Source organism: Plectropomus leopardus, chromosome 21 (assembly GCF_026936395.1).
Source record: "Plectropomus leopardus strain MGB_pleo_1.0 chromosome 21, ASM2693639v1, whole genome shotgun sequence".
In the NCBI taxonomy this organism is placed as follows: Eukaryota; Metazoa; Chordata; class Actinopteri; order Perciformes; family Serranidae; genus Plectropomus; species Plectropomus leopardus.
This window is the reverse complement of record NC_142196.1, coordinates 27,464,768-27,491,790: the sequence shown is the minus strand read 5'-3', so window position 1 is coordinate 27,491,790 and position 27,023 is coordinate 27,464,768. Positions and strand designations below refer to the sequence as shown.

At 40.3% G+C, this 27,023-nt stretch overlaps 2 protein-coding genes across 4 annotated transcripts in view; one reads left to right on the top strand and one right to left on the bottom strand.

Annotated features, from left to right (window-relative positions):
* The window catches only part of lyrm4b (LYR motif containing 4), a 31,679-nt gene extending 22,879 nt beyond the window's left edge, over positions 1 to 8,800 (bottom strand). The window contains exon 1 of the mRNA XM_042510075.2: positions 8,643 to 8,800. Within this exon, the coding sequence (XP_042366009.2) occupies positions 8,643 to 8,731 (89 nt within the window). The 5' untranslated portion in view covers positions 8,732 to 8,800. The remainder of the gene's footprint in view (positions 1 to 8,642) is intronic.
* The window catches only part of fars2 (phenylalanyl-tRNA synthetase 2, mitochondrial), a 136,356-nt gene continuing 116,468 nt past the window's right edge, over positions 7,136 to 27,023 (top strand). Inside the window, exons 1-2 of one of the 3 annotated variants that reach the window (XM_088072178.1) lie at positions 7,136 to 7,396; positions 14,130 to 14,348. The gene's annotated coding sequence lies outside the window, so the exon portion shown is untranslated. Of the gene's footprint in view, positions 7,397 to 8,866; positions 9,006 to 9,497; positions 9,523 to 14,129; positions 14,349 to 27,023 lie in introns of those variants that run through there. The other 2 variants (XM_088072176.1, XM_088072177.1) reach the window with 2 other exon arrangements.

The following is a 27,023-nucleotide window of genomic DNA, read 5'->3' as shown; positions in this document are numbered from 1 at the left end:
CATTCCTCAAAGTGTAAGCCATTTCAAAGATTTGGGATTTTGGTATTTATTTTTAGGAATTTAGGACATTTCCAGGACTTTATGACATTTCTTGGATTTCAGCGTGGTTGTTTGATTTAAGGACATTTCGAGTATTCTGGGATATTTCTAGGATTTTAGGGTGTTTTTTGTATTTTGCTTCATTTCTAAGATTTTAAGACATTTCAAGGATTTTAGGACATTTCTATGATTTAAATACATTTCTAGGATTTTAGGACATTTTTAAAATTTTCGGGTGTTTCTAAGATTTTAGGATTTTTCTATTATTTTAGGACATTTCTCATATTTTGGGACATTTCTAAGATTTTAGGACATATCAAGGACTTTAGGATGCTTAAAAGTTTTTAGGACATTTTTAAGATGTTTCTAGGATTTTAGGACATTTCTAGGATTTGACCTCCTATTTTAACGTGCAGTCGGTGTAAAATCTAAACATACAGACACACAGACGGCAGCGGACCTGATGTCCACAGAGTCCACAGCTCTGAACTGGGCAGGAGGAGGTAAATGAAAGCTGACAAACTGGGAGCGTTCCCTGGCAGGAGCCGCTGAGGAGAAAATGATTATTGGTTTAATTTCCAGCTCTTTTCTGCTGATAGACTCGGGCCTCATTACAGCTGGCAGCTCCTCTGATGTGGGAAACTACAACATCGACCTTGAGGAAGTTACGGCGCTGCCCGGCAAAGCCATTCATCTCGTCCGTCTGTCTGCGCGTCTCCGGCTCATTTAGGATTTAAGACAGAACCAATAAAAGTGTGATGGATCTGATTTACATGCTGAGGTTAAACACGGCGAGGAGGAGCGACGCAAGGACACGAGGGAGGAGCGATGAGGAGACAGGTTTGGGTCGGCCTAAAGGTGAGCGGAGGGAAGGAGGGAGGAGGCGAAGGATGGAGGGATCATGGAACTAATGAGAGATGAGAAGAAGAAAGAAAACATGCAAAAAGAGAAAAGGATGAAAATCAGAAATCAGTGAGGAAGGAGAGGAAGAATGAGGGACGAAAGTTAAAACAATTCCTACATCCTAAGATACTGAGACATTTCTAGGACATTCCCAAGATTTAAGGACATTTCTATGATTGTAGGACATTTCCAGGTTTTTAGCAAGTTCGTTGGATTTTTGGACAATTCTCATATTTTAGGACATTTTTAGGATTTTAGGACATTCATCTTACTTTCAGACATTTCTAGATTTTAGGACTTTTCTCATATTTTGGGACATTTCAAGGATTTAGGGAGGTTTGCAGGACGTTGCAGGATTTAGGGTGTTTCTAGGATTTTAGGACATTTCTAGGACTTTGGGACTTTTCTCATATTTTGGGACATATCTAGAGTATTAGGACATATCTAGGATTTTAGGACTTTTATCTGTTTTTGGGACATTTGAGGGAGGAAAATGAAAAAGATGGAAAGAAATGTTAAAAGTAAAGTAAAATATGGAAGGAGGCAGAGAATGAAGTAAAGATAATGTAAAGAAAAAAATTAGACAAAGAGGAGGGGAACGGCGGAAAACGGAAAAAGGAAAGACGGGACGACAGAAGTGTGAGAGCAGAGGATCAAAGATGGAAAATAAAACAAAAAAATCCAATAAAAGAAATGAGGACACGAGGGAGAAAGGATTCAATCTAACAGAAGAAGAATGGTTTGAAAGAGAAACATTAAACGAAGGAGAAGAAGAAGGACGACTCCTCAGCAGCTGAAGGAGACGGAGCAGCTCGGAGTTTGTCATTCAAACGTCCGTCTCTCTGTGTTTTTTTTGGGAGGCCGGAGACGAGGCCTTCGGGCTCCTCCATCAAACTGACTCAGATAATGGACTCAGCGTAACGAGCTCCGCCGCTAATGAGCAAAACAAAAAGACGCAACAACAAAGAGATTACCCAAAAAAAAAAAGTGATCAACGGGTGGGAGGAGGTGACCGCCGGACGCACGTCCCGCAGCTCAGAGTCTCCTCTGGACAGGAAGTCACACGCGATGACGGAGCGGAGACTCAAAGTTTCACAAAGTCACGTTAAAAGGCTGCGTGGAGTTTGTTTAGTGACGGAGCACGTGATAAAGGTCCAGAATATCATTAAAGACGTATTTCACCGATATGAAGAGCGTCCTCACGGAAAACCGAGCCGTCTCTGCGGCAGAAAGACACAAACACTTGACCACAGAAAACCTACAACTACCAGAATGCACTGCACCACACCGATCCTGAGTAAATGATGTAATCCTCATCATCTTTCTCTTGGCTGATCTCTTCGTCATCGCTGACGCTGTGTCACTGTGACGCACATTTCACAATAAAAGCACATCTGAAAGAGGATGATATGGATCAGTTGGGATCGTTGCTCATTTAATCGATATATTGACGCTGATCAATGGATCGTTACATCCCTAATAGTAACGCACGCGTTACGTGTAGCTGAACCTGGCGACTGGGTTGCTTCTTTAAGACCAAACACATCTTTGATGTTTGATTCACTGTTTGTAACGTGACCTTATATCTGCAGGAAGTACTGCAAATATACGTTTTTATCACGTAGTTAAGATTCAAACCTCACTGAATGTTGAATGTTGAAAAGAAAAATACAATAATTCCTGCAGATTAATTTGACTTTGAAAGATTTACAGGTTGAGATGCATCATGGGAACGTGTTTTTTGAGTCTGACCTAGACTAGACTTGACCTCTGCTTTGATTTTTCTTTTTAATCTGACTTTCACAAGTTCTCAAACTTGATTAAAGTTGTGTTTTTATAATAATTACACCTGTAATTATTATTTATTTAGTTATTGTTCATTACCGACTCTCGTGTTTGGCTTTGAAACAAATACTCTTCATCTAAAGAGGCAGTGAGCCGATTCTGTGTATAATTTTCTAAAACTTGGCGTGACTGGAAACTTCAGAGGGAATTCTGTCGTATGATCTTTGGACGAGGAGAGGAGGAGACGAGATGGACGGAAAGGAAGGAGGCGAGTAAAGACAAACAGGAGGAGATCAGTTTTTCTTTGAATAGAGAGAAATGAAAACGGCAGAGAGGAGAGACAGATGGAGAGGCATCGTGACAAACAGAAAAAGAGCGACGGAGTGAGAGACTGAATTTGAGTCAGCTCACATAAAAAGACAGAAACACTGAATCAGTTTGTTATCTGATGTTGTTTTGTTGTTGTTCCTACGCAGAGAAATGACCTACTTCTGACAGAGCGCTTCTTCCTCCTCCATCTCTCCCTCCGTCCAGCACACCTGAGGGCTCGGAGCCCTGCAGGGTTTTTCAAAGGTGTTTCTAAAGGCAGACCGGCCAGTCTTTACTGGAAAATATTAAAACATTTAAACTAAGAAAAGACGCAAGTTCACTTTCTCACTGCGAATAAACCACGTGTCCTCGTACCTCGAGGACAGAATAGGTTGTTTGCCTGTGACTTTCAAAATAAAACTGGCCAATAATGGTTTTTCAGGGCCGGTAATCGATATTTGGAACCAATATTCATTTACAAGAAAAATAAAAATCTTTCGTCACTACTTAGAATTTGTTTTACAACAATCTCCAACACAAAACTGTGTTTAAATGCCTTTAGCAAATGTTTAATCAAAACTGAAACTTTCATCATCGTATACAGCAAGTTCCCGGCAACTTTTTTTTTTTGTAAAGTCGAGTAAAACTTTCAATTAAAAATGAATAAATAAAAATAACTCCCTGAGGTTTTACAAAGTTGAAGTTCCTCCCATGCTGACACTTTCTTTGCCCTTTTTAAAGACTTAATTTTATCATCAAAATAAAATGCAGATACAGATAATGAGCAAAATGCAAAATATCGGCCACGATAATTGGCCAGGCTGATAACATGACGGCTGCTGAAAAGCAGCGACAGGTGCACGTACGAACCTATTTTTGACGGTATTGTGGATTTCTATAAACTTGTATTATTTTATATCCGGAAACACATTTTGTGAGGTCACCTTGACCTTTGACCGCCAAATTCTAATCAGTTCATTGTTGAGTCCAAGTGGATGTTTGTGCCAAATCTGAAGAGATTCCCATAAGGTTTTTTTTAGATATCGCAATCACAAGGTCACCGTGACTTTGACCTTTGGCCAAAAATTTTTAACCAGTTTATCACTGATTTCACAGGGATGTTTGTGCCAAACTCACATTCACAAAACTCCCAGACAAGCCAAAAACATCACGCCTCGTGCTATGGCCAAACAAAAATAAACAACGATAACAAAAACAGTACTGGCTAAAATCTCCCTAAAATCAGACACAAACAAGCATCAGTAATACAGTGCTCAGTATCTCAGACACAAAAGGAATGTAAATAAAGAAACGAAAGAGATGAGCAACCTTTGGGAGAGCACTTCAAACACTGTTTATAACTCTGTTCAGGCACAAGTATTTTTAAGGCTTTTCAAGGTCCCGCGGACGCCCTACACTTAATTTGTTTCTCCATGAATCTCCACTAACTTCTCTTTTAATCTTTAATATATTCTCCAGCACTCTGACTCGTTTTATTCCTCTCTGACGTTTGTGCCATCCTTCAGGGCCTCTGTTCAGCTCGATTCGTCCGTCCGTGTTTCTGTTCTCTAATCAATCCTCCCACAGCTCATCACAGAGAGCCCGATAATGCTTTTCATTTATTGTGCTGAAATAAAAACCCAAACTCTCTCGATTTGTGTTTAAATTGCATTTCTGTGTTTGTGTTCGGCTTCCTGTTATTATTAGCTGCTGCACAGATCTAATTTTCCTGCAGAGAATCATGAATGTTTCATCTCACTTCACTTTATTTCCATGTTTCTCTCTCCTCTCTCTCTTTCTGTGACAAAGCTCTCCAAATTCAGCCAAACTCTCCCACCTCTCCTCCCAGGAAGCGCTGTGAGCGTCTGCATCAGCTGTTATTGTAGTCAGACAACAAAAAACAGCCTGCAGCAACGTCTGGCATATTCAGGTCACTCCACAACAATCCAACGAGAACACCGGCTCACTGTTTCCACCACAAACTGGAGCTTCAGAGAGGGGAAGCCCGAGACGCCGCTCGAACCTGCTCCCTGCTTCCCTCATTCTTAAAAATCAAGAAACTGTGTTTGTCACAAAGACGCCAGCAACAGGACAAACATCAGCTGCAGTTCTCTCCACAGCACCAGCAAAGGTGTTTCTGATGCAGGACGCAAGACTGCAACAGATAACATGACTCCGACACTCAGCTTTTGAACATGAAACACAGAAAATAACATATTTGAATTTTTCTTCTCCAAATAAAACAAGAAAATTACTGTGTCCTACTCTTACCTTTTCAGACACTGCATTGCTTTTTATACGCCGACTTTTTTTAACACTTGTTTTTGAAAACGTGATGATTTTAAGATATATCTGTTTTATTTTGCTGCCTTTGGGTGTGGAATTTGAAAAATGTTTTAAATATTATGTTTATAATTCTAAATATTATCATCATACTTTTTAAATTATTATCAATTTAATATACGAGGTCCATGAGGCGGTGCACCGGACCAGGCGGGTGGATCTCATGTTATTTGGACCACCAGCAGGAGCAGGAGGAGGAGGAGGAGGAGGAGGAAGAGAGGAGGAAGAGGAGGAGGATGAGGCCATTTCTCATCTGGCCGTTCAATAATTCAACACAGCGGCAGCCCGCATGAAGGCTAGCAGGGAGCGGTGGCTCTCTGATGTCCGTGCAGAGCGCCGAGTGTTGTGACAGTTGAAGATGCTGTCCCAACCTCACCCCAAACACGCACACACACACACACACACACACACACACACACACACACACACACACACACACACACACACACACACACACACACAGAGGCAGGTTACTCAAACGCTGACGATGAGTGTGCTGCTTCACGAGTTCGGCTCCTAACGTTATATATAAAGAAATTCAGTTAAATAATTTTAATATATATAAATAAAACTGTGCTCCGACTGCTTGTGGACGCCACTTTTACACCAGAGTTTGTGCCGTTATTCTGCATCCTGCATCGCCTTAAAGATAAGATGATCCTTTATTAGTCCCACAGCGGGGAAACCTGCAGTGTTGCAGCAGCTATGAGGTACAGGAAAAAAAGAACAATATAATAGTAAAAAATAATTACAAATGTAAAAACATATTGAATAGTAAAAAAACAAGGTGCCAAGAATAAGAAAAAAAGGTGCAAAATAGTAACATAAAGTTACAAGGTGCCAACAACTCACACACCACAGCAACCGAGTGAAATTCATCCTCAGAGCTGCTGCCAACTTTCCTCAAGGTGAAGCCAGGTGGAAGGACTGTAGCAGTGATACTCAACTCACAGGCCGAATCTGGCCCCTGATAGGGCCCCTGGTGGCCCCCAGACCATTTTCTAATTAACAGTAAAAATAAAGTGATTCACACTCTGAATTTTTTTGTCCTTTTAGTCTCCATAAGGTGTCAGAGAGCATAAAACAGCATCAACATAGAGCTTGTTAGTCAAAAAAAGAGCCACTGGAGGATCCCCCACACCCCCGACAGAGGACACAGCTGAGACACTGATGTCCTAAAATACTAGAAACATACTAAAATCCGAGAAAAATTAAAGATTTTGAGAAATTTCCTAAAATCCCAGAAATGTCTGGGAAAAAAATCTGAGAAATGTCTTAAAAACCTAGAAATGTCTGATTATCCTACAAATACCCTAAAATCCTACAAACATGAATGGGGCTGCTGTGACTGGCCCCTGGCCCCCTGCTGCAAAAGAGGCCCCCAAGCAAAACCAGTTGAGTATCCCTGGAATTTAAGGTGGCTAATTATAGTCTCATGTGCATGTGTATGTAATTTTTTTAATTTTTTTTTATAATTATTTTTTTAACTTCTGTTTGACAACAGAAAAAATGCACAAAATGATAAATCAGTTGATAAAAAAAACAGGTCAAAGACTTCAAGTAGAATTTGGGAGAAGTTGGTTTTCATAATAAAAACAAATTCTCCTAAAACAGAAACACTGAGGACAAAATAAATCACTTCATCACCACAATAATATCTGACGGAGCTCCGAGAGGAATATTCATCCAGCCGACACTGGTAATTTTGGATTTCACAGGACTTTAACAGACAAACGAGGTGAAGCAGCAGCAGAGGAGAAGCTCCATCAGCTGGACTGCAGAAAACAAACGCAGAGGGATCAACCAAAACGCAGGTCGATACAAACGACGTCAGACACACCGCATCAAAAACACACGGCTGCAGCTTCGGCAGATTAAACTCGATATTAATCACATCGCCGTCTGAAGCAAACAGTATCAGCGGAGAGGGCGGCGGGCCGGGATCGATTCCCCAAAATACAAAGCAGGGCGAGTCGCACTCAGTTAGGCCGAGCACGCTGAGGCACGCGCTAACCAGGTCAGAGGGCCGCGGCTAACGGGGACACACACACACACACACACACACACACACACACACTAGTGCACACATACACATACACATACACACACACACACACACACACACACTGCTGCACATACATACACCCCCCCACACACAGGTGCACACACACACACACACACACACACACACACACACACACTGGTACACACTGGTACACACTCACTCACACACACACACACACACACACACACACACTGGTGCACACACACACACACACACACTAGTGCACACACACACAGCTGCGCACACCCTCACACAGGTGCACACGCGCGCGCACACACACCCACTACACACAAACACACAGTGCTACATGCACACACATACAGTACTACTACTACTACTACTACTACTACTACTACAAGCTCTGCTGCGCGCGTGCACACGCACGCACACACACACAAACTGCTGCACATACAAACACACATTGTTGTACGTCTCAGTAGATATCTGAAGCATATTTAACCCTTCAGGGCCTGTTTGTCTCATTTTAGTCTCTTTTCTTCTTCCTGTTGTGATAACTGTGTGTGTGTTGATGCATGTGTCCTAAATGTAGTCCAGATTGTGTATTTGAGTGTAATCAGTGAATTTGCAGCTCAGCTCCTACAATAAGTCTAAAATACACTGTGGAAACTAAATAGTTACATTCAGACTGTTCAGGTCAAAAAGAGGCATTCAGTGAATTATCATTATTTATAAATTACCTGTTATTGTGATATTTAAGTTGAACTTTACTGTCCCACAGAGCAGCTCTAAAAAAGACAACCTTGAATTATAAACACAACATAAAACAGGACGTTAGGATGTCAGGAGTAAAGAGTGATGTAAATCCTGAGCATTATTGAGACTTTTTATAAAACGGATTTAAGACATTTTGACGCCAATTAAGGTCTTTTTTTTAAAGTTTTGTGGATTAAATGGCTGTCGAGATTTTTTTTAGGATAGGCGGGAATCCCTGAGGAAGCGTCAGAGTTTGTACAGTTATGAATAAATTGATCTTCGGGGTGTTTTTAAGTAAAAATTGTGATTTTTTGGATGTTTTTTTTGCTCTGTGAGCGTTTAGTAACGGCTGTGACGTCACGGCGGCTGATGTAAACACAGCCGTTAGCCGTTAGCACGCCGTTAGCATGTCTCTTCCCGCCTATGACAGCCGCTTCAAACGGCCCCGCAGGTGCGTTCACGCGCGTCGCACGTCATCTCTCACCTGTAGTTGTACGAGGGGAACTTGTAGCTCTCCGTCAGCATCATCCTGTACAGCGAGATCACCTGTGCGCGTGAGGACGCCGCCATCATGCTGCCAGTCCGGCTGCTGCTTGACCGTTTAAAACTCAAGACCCCGAAATGACGCGTGTCCGCAGCGCGCCTGAACAAAAACACACCTCTTTTCTTATTTATTTTATTCTCTCCTGTCATGATTTTAAGTGTTATATTGAGATACTGTACTCTCAGAAATAAAGATAAAAATCAAAATATTTGAATACATTTCGAAGAGGGTTTAAAGTACAGTAGACACTCAGGCGCGCCCCCGCCTGCTGAGTGTCAGTCCAACGCTGCAGTGAGACAGAAGGTGAGTTAGCTTTGCTCATTTTAACCTCCTAAAAATGCACTTTTTAACAATAACGACACGTTGTAGTGAATGGACGATGTTATGAGGGGAAAGCGGCTCACTTTAGGACTCAAAGCGGCCGCGTGTCGCCTCACACGGCGGTGTTTTTCCCTCCAAAACGTGCTTGTTTTGAGGCAGCATGTTGTACAAACTGAGCTGCAGCTCTGAAGTCAGACTGATTTCAGTGTTTTAAAGAGTTAAATATTTATGGCCTCGATACATATCACACTTCAGAATATCCCAAAAGTGCATGTTTGTTATCAGGCACGCACGTGAGGTAACCATGTGCACGTGTGTGGTTTCTTTTAATGACCTTCCTGTTAATTTACCTGATCAGAGTGAGCTCACCTTGACTCTGTGGTGAAGTATTTACATCATTTACTGCAGTAAAAGTACTAAAGACACACCGTACAAGTACTGTTACAAGCCAAAGTCCTGCATTTGAAGTCGTCCTTCGGGAAGTATTTAGTACAATCAGGTAAAATAGTCTAAAAGTTTTAAAATGCTGCAGTTATATTTCACTCATTCAGATAAAAAGACAAAACAAAACCAAAAAAACCCTTAAATAAAAAAACCCTTTGGGACCTCTTTAGAGTTTAAGGGTGTTTCTAAGACTTTAGTAGCTTTCTCAAATTATTATTTTTTACTCTTAGTCCTTAATTTTTGAATATTAATATTAATATTTTCAAAATGTGGCCGTTATATATCACTCACTCTTGAAAATAGGGACAAAACAAACAAACAAAAAATCCTTAAAATTATAACTTATCAACACACTCATTGCTTGTGCTATTTTTTTTTTTTTTTTTTTTAGGATTTGTTTCTTGGATTTTAGGAGGTTTTTAAGATTGTTTCTACAGTTTTTGAATGTTTACAGGATTTCAGGACATTTTGGGGATTATAAGACATTTTTTTAGGGTTTAAGGGCATTTATAAGATTTTAGGAAGTTTCTCACATTGAAGGAGTTTTTAGGATCCTAGGACATTTCTAGGATCTTTTCTAGGATTTGAGCTTATTTTTGGATTTGAATACATGTCTCAGATTTCAGGATGTTTTGGGGATTTTAGATGATTTCTCAGATTTTAGTATGTTTCTACGATTTTAGGACCTTTTCAGGATTTTAGGACTTTTTAGGACATTTTTATCGTTTAAAGACTAGGAGTTTGACCTTTGGACTCAACTCGGCAGCGTGTCACCTCACATGGTGGTTTATTTTCCCCAAACGGTGCTTGTTTAGGGCAGCATTTTCTGCCACAAAAACATTCCTCACAGAGCTGCAGCTTTAAAGGCAGACTGTTTTGTACTGGTGGTGCATGCTGTGCACTACATACAATAAGTTTAATAGAAAGAGGAGCACTTGTATTTATGAAGGTGTTAAAAAAAAACAACAGAAAAAATGACTTAAACCTCTAAAAAAAGCTTTGCATTATGGATTAATGTTTTTTTACTGGACCTTTATCACCATATTTTCTGCACTATGTTTTGTGTGTAGATATCTTAAATCACAAAGTAACTTGCTGTGAGATAAATGTAGTGCAGTGAAAAGAACAATATTTACCTCTGGAGCAGTTACCTCCTTATGAGCCACATTTTTATAAAAAATAAAACCCTTTAAAGTGTTCTTGTAAGTTATTTATAACGTGTTTTCAGTGTTTTTTATAATCACATCATATCAAGTGTTCGCAGAGCGAAACATGACGAGGGTCAGAGAGGACATTTGTATTTAGAGTGGACATTTGTCTCGTTAGAGAGGACAACACAGATGCTCTGTCATACAATCATTAATACAGACTCATCGTTCAGTGTGTGTGTGTGTGTGTGTGTGTGTGTGTGTGTGTGTGTGCGTGCGTGCGTGCGTGCGTGCGTACAGTATGCTCTTTAGCAGTGGATGTGTGAAAGGTCAGAGACACATCCTGTTTGTTGATGTCCTGCTGTCTTTCAGTGTAAAGGTCAATGGCACTGCTGTGTGTGTGTGTGTGTGTGTGTGTTGCAGTGATTGTGTTTACGCTGTGTGTCTTTGGGTAAATGCTGACCACAGAGTGTGTGTGTTGGTAAAAACTCGGTTACGGCTCGGTTCTGCCTGACTCGACTTGTTTTTTATTTTATTTACATTTTTTGTTAGTTTGCGCTGTGGACAGTACCTGGTCATTTTTTGGTAAAACCTCAGTCGAGGTTAAAGTCAACAGAAACTGCAGTTATTTTATTCACTTTACCTAGATTTTGAAAAATGCCATACATGTGTGACTTTAAGACATTTCTGGGATTTGAGGACATTTCTCCGAGTCTTGGACGTTTCTAGGATTTCATGATGTTTCCATGGTTTTAGGATGTTTCTGGGATTTTAGGACAATTCTAGGATTTTAGGTAATTTCTCAGATTTTTGGGCATTTTTTTAAACTTAAGAATATTTCTGGGATTTTAGGGCAATTCTTGAATTTGAGGTCATTTCTAGGATTTTTGGACATTTTAAGGATTTCTTTTTTACATCGTTTTTACGATCTTGGAACATTTCTAGGATTTAGGAAGTTTTGGAGATTTTTCAGATTTTAGTATTTGTCTCAATTTGAGGACGTTTCTTTGAGTTTTGGACGTTTTTTTGGATTTTGAGACATTACTGGGATTTCAAGGACTTAAGGATGTTTTAAGGATTTTAGGATGATTTTAAGGTCTTTGGATGTTTCCAGGATTTTAAGACGTTTTAGGATTTTAGATTGGATTTAGATTTGGCTGACGGGCCGTAATTAGAGTGTAATGCTGGAAACAATGACTTTTTTTTATAACTTAAAAACAGCTGACTGAGGCTTTTTATTGAATGGTCGCTCCGTTCACTCAAATCAAAAGTGTTCAAAATCAGCGAGCCACAGGGACTCACCTGCACCTCATAAAGGTTTGACACAAAATGTGGCAGAAAATTAGTCTTGGGGTTTATATATATATGTATATATATCCTTTATTTAAGCAGGTAAACGACTCACTGAGATTTCAAATCTCTTGACCTGGCAAAGAGGGCAGCTTAAAACAAGGTTACAACAATAAATACAGACAGACAAATGCAGCTACCACACAATACAAAGAGCGAGCACAATCTCCGGCTAAAATGCGAAAAGGTGCAATCATCAGGTTTCAGTTTTCGTTGGAGTAGCAGTCACATTGACCAATAGCGCTATTTTCTGGACCTTTTAAACGTGACTTAAATTCTCCCGTCGGGATCAGCTCAGACAGTTTTAAGTCCTTCTGGTCTGGGTTTGCAGATTTCAACGATGGACTCTTCCCAGCTCAAACTTAAAACACACAAATATTTCTAGTATGTGTTCTTTTTGTCTGTGAAGATTTTAGTTTTATTTCAGTTCAAGTTGATCGCCAACAACTTTGAGGGAAACCTCCCCGCATGGGTCTGAAGACAGCGAGTGTTTGATAGTGAAGCAGCCGTCGTGACGCTGGATTGAGAGACTGGATAAAAAGCATTTAGCGGCTCAGTGTGAACAGTGACACTGACAGCAGCGTCTGTTGATCTGCCGGATTCACACTGAAAGCTCCGGTGAGACGCAGAGAGTTCGTCCAGTCAGCCGGGACTGAGGGAAAATCCTCCTTTATTGATCTGTCGCTCCTGCAGAGCCGTCCATCAGTCAGCTGGCTCTGCGGGGACACACGGCGCTCTTCTGCTATACCTGTGAGGACTCGTTGACATCATCCGTTCCCCGAAACACTCGCAGGCCTTCAGTCAGCGGCTCAGACTGTGTGACAGCTCTGTCTCTGCACAACTTCAAAACTCCCACACCAGGAGCTTCAAGAGCCAAAAACCATACTTTACAAACCTTAATGGTAAAAAAAGACATGCAAATGTCGACTGTAGTCCACAACCTGAAGACGACGAGTATTTTATAATGTGGACAAAAAGAGCGCTCAGGTCGGAAAGTGACCCAGTATGGGCCAACATCCTGAGTTCACGTATAAAGCTGTAAAGATTCGCAGGCTTGAGGAAAAAAAAGTTTGGAGATTATTTTAACCCTCTGAAACATGAGCAAAGTGGCTCGATTTCTGTCAAAAACATGAGAGAAGGCAAAAAGCAACGAAAGAGGAAAAAAATTAATCAAAAATTAGCAAAAAAAAGTAAAAAGTAAAAGAAAATAACCTGATTTTTTTGAGTTTAACTTAAAAAAGCTAGTGTACGGGCTATCTTAAAAATTTAAGTAGACTGAATTAAAGAAGGCGAGTCGAGGTAATTTTGTAATTTTGTATTGATTGAACTTGTTTTCTCAGATTAAGTCAACTTGAAAATTTAAGGCAGCCTGACACAAACTTTTTTTTCAATTATTTATTTTCAATATTTAACAACTGACAAATATTTAAAATATAATGAAACAAAACTAACAGTTTAATTAGACAAAATGATTGTTAGGACAACAAAATAAATGAGTAAACTGTTAATAAAAAATAAAATAAACTTATTTTAAGTTAAAACCCTTTGTGTTACAGTGCAGGAAATCACCATATTCAAGAGGCCGAAAACTATTTTTTGTGACATTAAAAATGAGTCGATGATGATCAGAATGGTTGGCGTTTATTTTTCTGCTGACTTATCGTTCCAGCTCTAACATTTTATAGTGACTGTGTTTTGGGTCTTTAGAAAACTTAAAATATAATAAAAACAAAAATAAGAGTATAGTTAGACAAAACAATTATAAGGACAACAAAATGAGTAAACTGAAAATAAATGAGTAAAAAAATTGATTAAAAAAAAACTAACTGTGAGTTTAAACAAACAGTTTGTATTTACAGTGCAGGACATATTAAATATATAATACAAAAGAGGCTGAAAACGCCTTTTTCTGCCATTTTTGCATTAAAGTGACTCAGTGATGACGAAAACAGCTGCAGATTATTTATCGTTGCTGCTGTAAAATATTATGCTGTCTGTGTGATTCTTGAGAAAACGGTTTAAAAGCAGACTGGATGAAGTGAGAAAAGTCCAGAAAGTGTGGACAGGAGTGAGTGTGATGTTGGTAGTTTGTCTTTGAGTCTCCGCTGTGAGCCGCAGATTGAGTTTTTCTCCCGTCTTCTTCTTTTCTGCTCGGCGGATCAAGGCCTCCGACGTCCCCCATCGATCGCTTCCTCCCGTGCTCAGACCACCGGAAGAATCTGTCTGGGACGACATCAGCCCGTGACCCGAAACTGATCGCCAACCAGCACATCCATCCATCCATCCATCCATCCATCCAACCGTCCAACCATCCATCCTCTCTGCTCCAGTCGTCTGCTGCGGATCACCAAACTCTTCTGCACCGCTTGTTCTGCACACTGAAGTAGGTGGAAAAGAGAGAGAGAGAGAGAGTGTGTGTGTGTGTGTGTGTGTGTGTGTGTGTGTGTGTGTGTGTGTGTGTGCGCGCGTGCGTGCGTGCGTGTGTGTGTGTGTGTGTGTCGTTGTGATGTTTCACCGTGTTGAACATCATATTGATCTCTGCATTTCCTATCTAAATTCATTACCTAATGTGCTGTGTGTGTGTGTGTGTGTGTGTGTGTGTGTGTGTGTGTGTAAAAGCAGAAAAACAGGACTTGTATTATTTCTGGGTGTCATTCTGGGCTTTTGACTCTGAATTTGTCATTTTGACTATTTTCCACCTGATGAGGTCATTTTGACCATATTTGGCATATGGAGGAAATACATGCTATTTCCACTAGGTGACCTGTCACAGTCAATGTAGCTGCTGATCACTGACAGATCCCAGACTGTCAGCAGCTACACTCACACACTGACATATCCCAGACTGTCAGCAGCTACACTCACACACTGACATATCCCAGACTGTCAGCAGCTACACTCACACACTGACATATCCCAGACTGTCAGCAGCTACACTCACACACTGACATATCCCAGACTGTCAGCAGCTACACTCACACACTGACATATCCCAGACTGTCAGCAGCTACACTCACACACTGACAAATCCCAGACTGTCAGCAGCTACACTCACACACTGACATATCCCAGACTGTCAGCAGCTACACTCACACACTGACATATCCCAGACTGTCAGCAGCTACACTCACACACTGACATATCCCAGACTGTCAGCAGCTACACTCACACACTGACATATCCCAGACTGTCAGCAGCTACACTCACACACTGAGCACGGAGGAGATTAAATATAATTTTTTTTTTTCATCTAAAATCATAGTGGCATCATGATAAAAACTTGGCATTTAAAGGGTTAAAATTCTGGAAATTAAATATTTAATATTTATGATTAGGACTGATGTTGGTTAAAAGTTAACTCAATGAAAGCAGAAAATCATATTAATGTATAATATTTTTTAAATCCTAATTTTGAGAAGCGTAGTTTGTGTGCAGAGCGATATGAGTGCGAGTATTTGACACTGCAAAAAAATAATAATAATGTATAAAAATCAATGCTTTTTTTGAATCACTGACATATCCCAGACTGTCATACAAAAAATATCTTTTTAGCATGTACTATCTTGAAAATATTTTTTTTGGTGTGTGTGTGTTTTAATCTAACAACATAGTTACATAAAATTCTGAAAATTAATAAAAATTTGATATTTATGATCAGGACTGATGTCGGTTAAAATTCTTAACTCCGTGAAAGCAGAAAATCACTTCAGTGTATACTTTGTGTAATTTGAAAAGCACATTTTGCTCCAGTACGAGTTTGTTTAATATTAAAACGAGAAAGTACAGACAAAATAAATAAAATGCACAAAATACACCAGCAGGCAAACAAATGATGCCACTTACAGGCTGAATAAAACTGACGAAAGTTTTGAATGAAACATCTTTCAACTTGCGATTTAAAAATATCTGATACAAAACTTCCCAAACATCAAGTGTGCACACTTCCCAGTGTTTCTTTTTCTTTCTGAATGAATATTTAATGCGCCTAACCTCCCCCTCGCTGCAGAAAGACGCATTTACGGCGGCTTCCTGCGACTGCAGCTTTATTTGGTGTTTAATGTCACGCTGAGGAAAGTGAAGCCGGCGCGGCAGATGTAAACAAACCCGACCTCTGCTTTTAATTGGCAGAAAAAAATGCAAATCTAGTCAAAATGTGCAGAAGCTTTGATGTGGAGCAGAGACGCTGGAGGAGGTCCAAATCAAAGGCTACGGCGACCGGACTGAAGGGAACATCTGTGCTGATGATTCATAATGTTTATGGTGACAAAGTTAGAGGCCTGCAGAGGGTCAGGCACACACACATCTGCAGAGAGACGTCCTCGCTGTCAGGCAGCAGCTGCCTGCAGCTCACAGCCACCAGCAAAGATCTGATCTACTCTTTATTATACTCTGGAATCTAGTATTTTTATTTCAGGCCATTTTCTCTTTCACTCCGTCTCAGAGACAAATATTGAACTTTTTGAGCGTTACATTTGTCCGACAGCTTTAGGTGACGTATATCTCAAACCGAGGATCTCCACGTGTCATATAGATGTTTATTTAACAGAAAAAGATGAAAATTAAACAAAATGGCAATCACAAAAATGGATGATAACCCATACTCAATTAACAGATTCAAATAAGCGACCAGAAATTGCGTCTTACATGTTCGAAAAGGAGGAAGTATACGCTTAATATTTCCCACCTCTTCTCAGCTAATGAGTTAATTAACTTCATATGTAACGTACACTCACATATTTCGTCCTATATTCGGGTCAATACGGTAGTTTAGTACTTTAACTGTAAATCCTCGACTTTGACTCTGTTTCATGTGACGTACGTCAGATAGTAAAGTGACTTTTTGTTGGTGCATTTTCTGCGTCATTCCTGCACATCTTTAAAAAAAGTGTTATTTTAGCTCCTTCTGGACAGCAGTTAGTGTCGGTGCGTGTAATCAGGTAACCTCCTTGATTCAGAAATGACGCACACACACGTCTTAGTACTGGATGTCGGCCTGTGGTTCGACCTCTCGGTGTGTCAGAGCTGGATGGAGCTGCAGCCTTCGTTATCTTTCATTAATAACAGCCGAGGCGCTCTGCCTCTGCCTTCGCCTGTAATCGCCGTCCGCCGCAGAGTCAGATCACCTCTGCATCTCCTCGCAGTATCTTAGTGAGCTGCTCGTTGCTTTATTCTTTTCTTCTTTTGTTTTCTCAAAGGGTTAAATTGCTGATATGTTCGCTGATATGTAGTCAGCCTTTCACCAATGTGTGTGTGTGCAGGTGTAAACAATGTTTGAGGTAAATTTGTAGAACTTTGTAGATTCAATTAGTCCTCAATTCGTCAATTATCCTGCAGAAGTTATGAAACTGAGTGTGTTGACGGTCTGTAGGCGAGAGGAAGTAACGACCCGGCCGAGCATTAGCATTTGTTCTGCTGTCAGAGAAGACAAATTAGCTGCTGCGCTAATTGTCTGGGACTGCAGGAGGATACAGCAGCCGAGTGTGTGTGTGTGTGTGTGTGTGTGTGTGTGTGTGTGTGTGTGTGTGTGTGTGTGTGTGTGTGTGTGAGATAATGTAGTCCTTTGCTGATAAAATATCACCCAGGATGTCAAATTGATTTCTCTGGGGTGTGTGTGTGTGTGTGTGTGTGTGTGTGTGTGTGTGTGTGTGGACTAAGGTCTGGTGGGCTCAGCAGGTTCAGGAAGGGCTTTCCACAACAGATGGAGGACACACACACACACACACACACACACACACACACACACACACACACACACACACACACACAGAATCCATGGTGAGTTGCTGTATTATATAACATCCGAAACGCTTCCTGCTGGACTCCTATCTCACACACACACACACACACACACATGCGTGCACGTTCAAATGTTTCCAAAATTCTGGGTGAATTTCCAAATTCGGACACTTCCTGTCATTTCATTTTAACCCAGTTACCAGAATAACTCTTGGCGCGGTAGGTTTCTGCAGACCAGAGACGTGTTTCATTCGGATGTTGGAGCTTTGACATTTTGTGATACTGTGGTTAACGTATGCCAGTTTTGGCACAAAAGCCGCTTGGAAAGGATTACGGGAAGCTTAAAATGCCCAGTTTAGTTGACATTAATACGGCTGGACGCGTCCGGGACTGTCGTTAAAAAGACCTACTTTTGTGGCTGCAAACATGGCTAGAAAGCTTCAAACTATCGTTCAAAAAGGCCACGTTTGCTTTTGTTGCTGCAAACATGGCTGGAAAAAAACATTTGGACATGTCCTGAACTCACTTTTGTGGCTGGTAAGACATATCCTGAATCACTGTAAAAAAAAAAAAAAAAGCCTGCTGTTGGTAGATTCAGGGCTGTAAATGTCCAATCTATCGTTGTACAGGTCCCAAACCAGCCATACAAAAAGACCCGCATTAAACGCTGCAAACATGGTCGGATATGTCCCGAAATATCATTTAAAAAAGAAAATAGTTAGACGTATCCTGAATTATCAATAAAAAATGTCTGCTGTTGCTAGAAACACAGCTGGACATGCCGTGCACTACACAACAAGACACACTTTTGTGGCTACAAACCTAGCTGGACACGTCCCAGTCATTGAAAAAGACCTGCTTTTGTAGCGTCACATATTTTTGGACATGACCCAAACTATTGTTAAAAAAGACCCAGTTTTGTCTCTACAGTCACGGCTGGAACGTCCCCAACAAGCTAACTAAAAAAGGCCTGCTTATCGCTTAAAAAAATGCTAGCTGTTGCTTGTCCCAAACTATTGTTACAATACCCCTGTTTAATCGATACAAATACAGCTGTACATGTCCCAAACAATAAAAAAGACCTGCGTTGATTGCTAAAAACGTGGTTGGACGTGTCGCGAAGTATCAATGAAAAAGACCCACTTTTGTCGCTTGTGGTTAGACGCATCCTGAATTATTGTTAAAAAATACCCACTGCTGCTAGAAACACGCTAAAAACACCCAGTTTTGTGACCACAAACAGTTTTGGACATGTCCCAAATTGTTTTTAAAATATATCTTCTTTTGTTGGTACAAACATAGTTTGACATGTCCCAAATTGTTGTTAAAAAAGACCCTGGTTGTTGCTGGAAACACGACTGATAATGTCCCAAACTATAGCGAAGAAAGACCCACTTTTGTCCTGAACTACTGTAAAGAAATGTCCCCTTTTGTTGCTTAATCACCGCTGGACATGTCCCAAACTATCATTAAAAATGACTTGCTTTGGTCGCTACAAATATGGCTGGACATGTCTCGAACTATCATTAAAAAAAGGGTCAATCACTGCAAACACAGCTCGATATGAGCCATTTTTTGGCTGCAAGCGTGGCTGGACATGTTCTGAACTATTGTAAATAAAAGACCTGCTGTTTAAGCTATTTTTATGTGTGGACATGTCCTGAAGTATCACTTATAAAAGCCCACTTTGGTGGCAACAAACACAGCTGGACCCAGTATGGTCATTATAAACACAGCACAAAATATACAAGTTAAAAGATAAGTCTGGTGATTTACTTTATTTTATGTGTCTCTCAATACTGTCTGACTTTCCGTCTGTGTCTCTCAGCTCCAAGTCCACTGGGTCCTACTGAAGACGTAAATCTTTAAAAACACAAATCTATAGTTTCAGCAGTGATTTCTTTAAACAGCTGCTCGCCGCAGTTCTTAACAAACAAACAGGAAACAGTGGCTTTGTTTGGCACTATTTTCAGCGGTGGATTAATCCTCATTTGGTGCAGCAGTGAGTATTTGTGTCAGCAGGACAGTGTGAGTGGGATTGAGTCATCCTTTTAGTAAGATTTTGCAGGTTTGGGATCTCCAGCTCGGAGCAGATTTTAATCATTAAAGCACCTGAATGTGGGGTTTTCCCCATTTTCTCTTTCCATGTTTCATGACCTGCGAGGCGTCGGTGAGTCTCTGAGCGTTAGCGCTGCTGCACAGTGGCCTGTCGTTATGTGAGGTCGGTTAAAAGCGGTGAAAATAAAACATTCAGCTGCTAATAAGGAGGCAGCAGAGTGTGTCGGTCTCTCTGAGGAGCTGACAGAAGGTTACAGGGAAGTCTTAAACTGCTCTGAGCCTTTCCTCGTGGCTCCAGTCTGGTGGATTTTGTGTTTTAATGTATCACATATGTAATAATAACATAGTGTGTCTGTGTGAGCTACTGTCTGTCACGTTAAATGTAAATCTGTACTTCAGTACAAAACCTAAAGGAGCTAATGGTGCTAACTGTGCTGATAGACGGTGTTGACCAGTGGGGGAACCAGAGGGTGGAAGCTTTGCTTCTGCAACAGTGATTTTACCAGCACAGTATGAGTGCAGTGTAAACATTTCCAACCATCTTTCCAGACTTCATCATTATTCCCGTAAGCCACTGGATAATCAGCGATGGGTTGCTAAAAAAACATGCACTTTTGGATAGTAAAAATCAGCGGGAAACAAAGCAATGACTTGCTAATAAATAGCAGCTTTCGTTGCACCATCTCCACTGAGAAAACAGCAAGGGTTCCTTTAAGATCACGCACCTTTGGTGGCTAAAAAGTAGCTGAAAAGCAGCTTGAAAACAGTGACGCATTCCTAAAAGACACCCACTTTATGATGCTTAAAAGCTGCAGGAAATACAACAATGACTTGCTTAAAAAATAACCAATTCTCATGGCTCCATCCCAGCAGAAAACACAGCAGTGACTTAGCGAAAAACAACTGGTTTTGTTGGTATTTGGTCTCAAACAGCGGTCTGTGGCTTGGCAGGTGTCTCTCCTTGATGTCACAGGCTGATATTTTCAGAGCAGATTTTGAGATTTCTTAGCTCTGGCATATTTCCTCGTAGGAGCTTGATGTGAAACATGTGGTCCAGGATCAGGGTTTTCAGATTTGCAAAGGATAATTTTCTGCTTCTTCAGTCAGCACCCCGAAACTCAGACTGCAGCTCTGTGAGCAAAAACTTTAGACACACTTTAGAAAGGCAAAGTTTCCCTTTGGACAGGACTGAAATTATGGGAGCGCGTGTGCAGAGAAACTCTGGGGAATAGGAGCTTTAATTATAATTATGGTAGAGGGTGAAAAACACACACATGCAGGATTCAAATCTGAGCCCAGCCACCAGGAGAACGTTTCTGCAAACCATTACTACATTACCTTTGTATGTTAAAGATGTTTCATATCAGTTTTTCCAAAGTGACGTAGTTTCTGAGTTGACTTTGCCAAGCTGCAGACTCCTCAGCACCAACAAACAGCAAATCTGGCTGTTTTTCAGGGACCCGTCACTGTTTTTCCAGCAGCTTTCCAGCTTTCGAATGTGTGTGTTTTAGTTTAGGATAGTGCCATGGAAAACAGTTGTTGTTGTTTCCTGTGCCTTTTAAACCCCAAAATGTGGGTATGCTCTGAGGAACATGTCTGTGTTGTTTCAGTGGAGATAGTGCCACAGAAATTGTTTTTTGAGTGCGTCATTGACGTGTTTGTGCTGCTTTTCAGCACCCAAAAGTGGGTGTTTCTTAGTGACTCTGTGCTGTTAATCCAGCTTTTTAGTGACCAAACGTGGGTGTTTTTTGAGGGATGCAATTCTGTTTTCTAGTGGTTTTATGTCCTAAAAAGTGTTTTTCTAGCAGCTTTCCAGCTTCCGAATGTGGGTTTTTTAGCAACTTGTAGCAGTTATCCCAGCGTGGAAAGTGCCATGAAAAACAATAGATTTTTTAGCAAGTCATCTGTGTTTCCTGCTGCTTTTTTAAAGGAACCTTGAGTGTTTTTCCTGCGGGGATGGTGCCACTAAATTGGTTGTTTTTAAGTGTCATTGCTGTGTTTCTTTCTGCTTTTCAGCATCCAAGTGTGCGTGTTTTTAAGCGGCATGTTACATTTTTTTCACTATCAAGTCCTCAAATGCCTGTGTTTTTTGAGGCATCTGTCAATGTTTTTCGGGGCAGGATATCAACATGAAAATGGTTTTGTGGGTGTGTTTTAGTAACCTGTCAGTGTTCGTGAAGCGGCTTTTATAGTCCTCAGATGTGGATTTTTTTTTTTTTTTTGAGGGACCCTTTACTGTTTTTCTCGTCAGGATAGTGACAAGAAAAGTGATTTTTTTAGCTATTCTTGCTGTGTTTCCTGCAACTTCTCCGTCCCCAAAGGTGGGTGTTTATTAGAAACCTCTTTTTCCAACACGGCTACTGCCACACAAAGCGACTGACTTTTAGCAAGATGTTGCTGTTTCCTACTGCTTTTCAACATCCAGTTTTAGGCGTTTTATAGGGACCTGTCACTTTGTTTTTTATCAGGGACAGTGCCACAAAATTTGGTCGTTTTTTAGCAAGTCAGTTCTGTGTTTCCTGCTGCGTTTCAGCAGACAAATGCAGTCTTTTAAGGGAGGCATTGCTGTATGTCCCGTGGCTTTTTAGCCCCTAAACGTGGGTGGTTTTTCAGGGATTTGTCAGTTTTTCTAGTGCAGATGGAGCCACGAAAAGTGGTTGCTTATAAGAAAGTAATTACCTCACCCCACCTCTCAGAGAAACAAGTCCTGTGCTGACTTTGTCAAACCTCCATGTCTATCTTCTTGTTGAACTTGGAAATTTCTTCCATTAAACTGTTCTCTTACCATATCTTTAAGCTTTGGCAACACAGGATAAAGACAGAGTTGAGAGATGAGGATTACAACAGAAAGTCCAGCTTTGCTTCACCTTTTTTGTTGAAAAATCAGCTGCAGTCTGAGAAGAACACGTGAGGATTGGACAGAGAGACGCGAAGAAGGTGTGAGATCGTACGTAGATGTCGAGGATGTGCGAGCGCGTCTGTCAGCGCAGACCTACAGGTCAGCCGCTCAGCCTTTCATCCTCACTCTGCTGCCAATTACTGTTCAACACAACTCTCCTCCGACACACACCTGCGAGCCGCCGGCCTCGCCCCCGTTTCCCTCCGACGTCTCTTTCATCTCTCTTTCTCCGCTGACAGCAGTTTCCAGCGAGGAAAACTCAGTGTGCATGAAAAGTCTTTATTAAGAGTTAGAAAGGATAACTCCGTAAGCCAGCTTTCCAAAAACCCGCCTGCTCCTGAGGAAACTTCTAGAGAACCCGAGCGCTCCAATATTTTATCTACAGTCTTTTTTTTTCAAATTTTAAAGGTGCCAGAAATGAAATAAGCTTTTGATTTCATTTGGTGCTTCGTGGTGAAGAGTGAAACTTGCTCATGTTGCACATTCTTCAATTTTATCTAAACTTTTTTCAGTCTTAAAGTGTGATTTTAAGCAGTCTTTATCAGACGGTCAGAGTGCAACATGGTGATATGAGGATAAAATATCCAGTGTTTCGCAGTGGTTCAGAAATTCCTGTAAAAGTTTAGGAAATGTTAAAATAAAAACTATGGAACAATAAATACTTTAATTTCACTTGTATTATTGCGTGACAATTTTAGCCTACGAAGTAGAAAATAATGAAAGTGTCTTTTGCTTTGTCCAAAACACAACCAAAAACGCTAACGCTCTTTAATTTTACTGTCATAAAACCTGGAAATTTTGACATTTGGAAGCTGGAGCCAGTGCATTTCTGACATGTTTGCTTACAAACATAATTACTGCATTGATTCATAAGAAAATGTTTTGCAGATTAAATTTTTATCAGTCAACAAATCATTTTAGCTCAAGAAAATTTTATCTCAGGGTAAGAAATGAACATTTGTAGTTCTCGTTAAGTGCGCAAATGTTACAGAAATGAAAACCAAAGCCATTACGGAGAAATCTGATGAAATTTCACCAAAAATGGCTGAAAAGATGGAGCGTTTTCATTTGATTAAAGGGTAAAGCTGTCTTTTTACTCTGTGGGATAAACCCTTTAATATGACACACACTCATATCGCACTCATGTTTTTCTGCTCTGATGGCTGTGGGATCAAAAATGTCAGTTTGAATGGGTTTCAATGGAACATCTTAACGGTCTGAATGTAACTATTTAGTTTCCACAGTGTATTTTAGACTTATTGTAGGAGCTGAGCTGCAAACTCACTGATTACACTCAAATACACAATCTGGACTACATTTAGGACACATGCCCGAACACAGCAAAAATAAGCAAAAAATGAAGAATGAAAAGTGTGTAAAATGCACCAAGCAAGGGTTAAAACCTCCTGGGGACCCAGTCAGGTTCCTTGAGGAGCCCCTATAAACTCCACGAGCTCAGCGGCTCATTAAGGAACCCTCTGACCTGCTGAGGGACTGTTTTTGTTGCAGATTAAATGGTCTGTCACTCAGTGTGAGTGCTGCAGTCAGCCGGAATAACTGCATCTGAAATATTCATCAGACTTCTCTGTAACACGTCTTGTAAGCCAAGTGTTAGAAGTGTTTCTCCTCTGGGGCCCAGCTCGAAATACGGCTCTGTCCTGCAGGTTTTCTGTGTCTTTCAGCTGCAGGAAATGTATCATGAACTGCAGAAACAAACACAAGATGAAGGCAAATCATTTGAAAACAAGATAAATGTGTGAAGCAGCTGCACGTGTGAATGAAAAATAAATGAACCTTGTAACACTGCAGATTTAAACAAAATGAACTGCAGGAATCTGCTGTGAACTCATGAGAACATGGCTGATTAACCCGGAACAATAAATCAAACTTTATTCATGTGTGAAACCTGAACAGTTAAAAGACCTCCGGAGCCCTCGCTGTCTCCATCGCTCCCTCGATCGTTGCATACATAATGTCACAAATCATTTTCATGCCAGCACTTTGTGTATTTTCAGCCGCAGCAGATGTTGTGAAAGAGCTGAAATGTGTCAGTATTGTTATAATTATCAAACAGTGGGCCCCGAGGAGCCCGCTGCGTGTGGGTGACAGCTAAACGGCTTCTTTTCAAATCCCCAAACACTCAAAATATGAATTGCAAAGCTGCAAAACTTAGCCAAAAAATAGACTCTCTGTCTGTGCGTGCGTGCATGTGTGTGTGTGTGTGTGTTTGCTGCATATTTTCAATTTCCAATTTGCACTCTCTCCAACGTCTCTTGAGCATATGTTTGCTGTGCTGAAGCCAGAATTTTCACTCCTACACACCGCCCCCTCTTTCTGTGTGTTTCTCTCTCTCACACACACACACACACACACACACACACACACACACACACACACACACACACACACACACACACACGGTGGTGTTGAACAGGTGTACACGTCGTCTCTCTGCAGCAGTGTTTCTTTAACCCTTTGAACTCTGCAAAAGTCTTCCAGATCCTAAATTGGTATTTTTGCTCATTTTAATACAATTTCGTGGATTGACTTCAAATGCTCCGTATCCCTAAAATCTACACAACCTGACCTAAAAGGTTTCGTATGTCAGCAAACCATAATAATTCATAAACCATAATAAGTATTAAAATTATGTCATTAATTTTTGTATTTTTAAATGTGACGTTTTTTCATCAGATTTTTAAAAAGAAGTTCTTAATTTCGATCGATTTTTACCTGTATCATGCAAACACACCCTCCTGTCGACGGGAGGTCTGTTTTTAAAGTGTTAAAAGTTGGAGCTGAAGTGAAACTCACTTTATTTTTTTCACCTGAAACTGAAAGAATCAGAGAATAAAATAAAAGTCATAACTTGGCTCTTTGTGTGAGAGCAAACCTCTAAAAACTCTCTGAACAGAGCTTCACCTCCTGAATACTTTAACATTTTGCGGATGGAAACATCGATATGACAAACAGCTTTTCAATCCCAATCAGATTTAAAATCCTTTTTCTAACAAACAGAATCTGCAGAGCGAGCCGTGTGTTTGCTTTTGGCGGAGCAGAAACTGATTACTCTTCATAAAGAGGCTGTTTTCTCCTGCAGGAGCTGTGCGGGGTTTCACAGCTTTACAGCGCAGGTGTTCAGTATGAGACGACATCACTGAAAAATCACAGAAAAACACTTCATGCAATAACTGATCTCAATGTTTAAACACTTAAAGGAGGTTTAAACCGTTTTAAATTGTTAATCTGAAGTAAAGTTGCAGGGATTGGACAAAATTTCAAGGCTGTGCAGAATTAACGGGGATTGGCTGAATTTATATACATTATATATACTTTTTTGTGATCCAGGAACTGGAGTATAAACAGCAATATGCACATAAAGGATCAAAAATAAAGTACTATTTTATTTGTGTAAAACGGCTCCTTTTGCAGTGTTTAAGTTTAAAAAAAGAAGAAAAAATAAAATACCTCAAAACTGTACTTTGGTGCAGTATTTCTCAACACTGGCCAATGAGACATTTACGCAGAGCAAAAAAACAGTGCTTTTAATTCAGATTTTCAGTTTGTTTTGTCATTTTATTTTTTAATTTCATTTAAATTTAGTCCTCAAACATTTTCAGTCATTGCTGCTATGTCTATAGAAGTCCTTAACCCTTGGAAATACGAGCAAATTGGTTAGATTTCTTTCAAAAACATGGTAAAAAGGAAACACGGAAAATTAAGACATGGCCCAAAATTAACAAGAAAAAAAATCACAGAAAAATGACCTGAAAATAAGAAATACAAAGAAATGTAAAAAAAAAAAAAAAAACGAACAAAAAAAAAGAAGAAAATGACAAAAAAAGTGATATAAATATTATTTTGTATAAAAAATAACATATAAAATAAATTTAAAAAATAATTGTTCTGTAACAATATTGTTTTCTGTTTTCTAATCCTCTCTTTCAAAAAAAAACCCTTTTCTTGTAACAACTTGTGGGACATTTCTTGCCAAGTTGGTCACTGTGGTTCCCTAATGTCTTTTACAGAAAAAATCAAACCAACATTCAAGGTTTCAAAGGGTTAAAAGGTTTTGAAAGATGTCTGAATGCAGCAGAAGAAAGCTGCTGTCAGAGAAAGATGTGAGATGTTTTAATTAGAGGCGATATTTTTAATTTCCTGACATGAGCCAGTGCAGCATCTCAGCTGTCCTAATTATTGTTGCAGACGTCTTGTTCAGGAAACCTGAAGCGCTCCCGCTGATCTTTGACTTGACGTTAAAAAACGGCTGTTTTCAGAGTTTATGACCCGCACGACAACAACAAAAGTTAACTTTACATTTTGCCACGTAGACACATTACCTCCTCCTGCTGCTGCTGCTGCGCC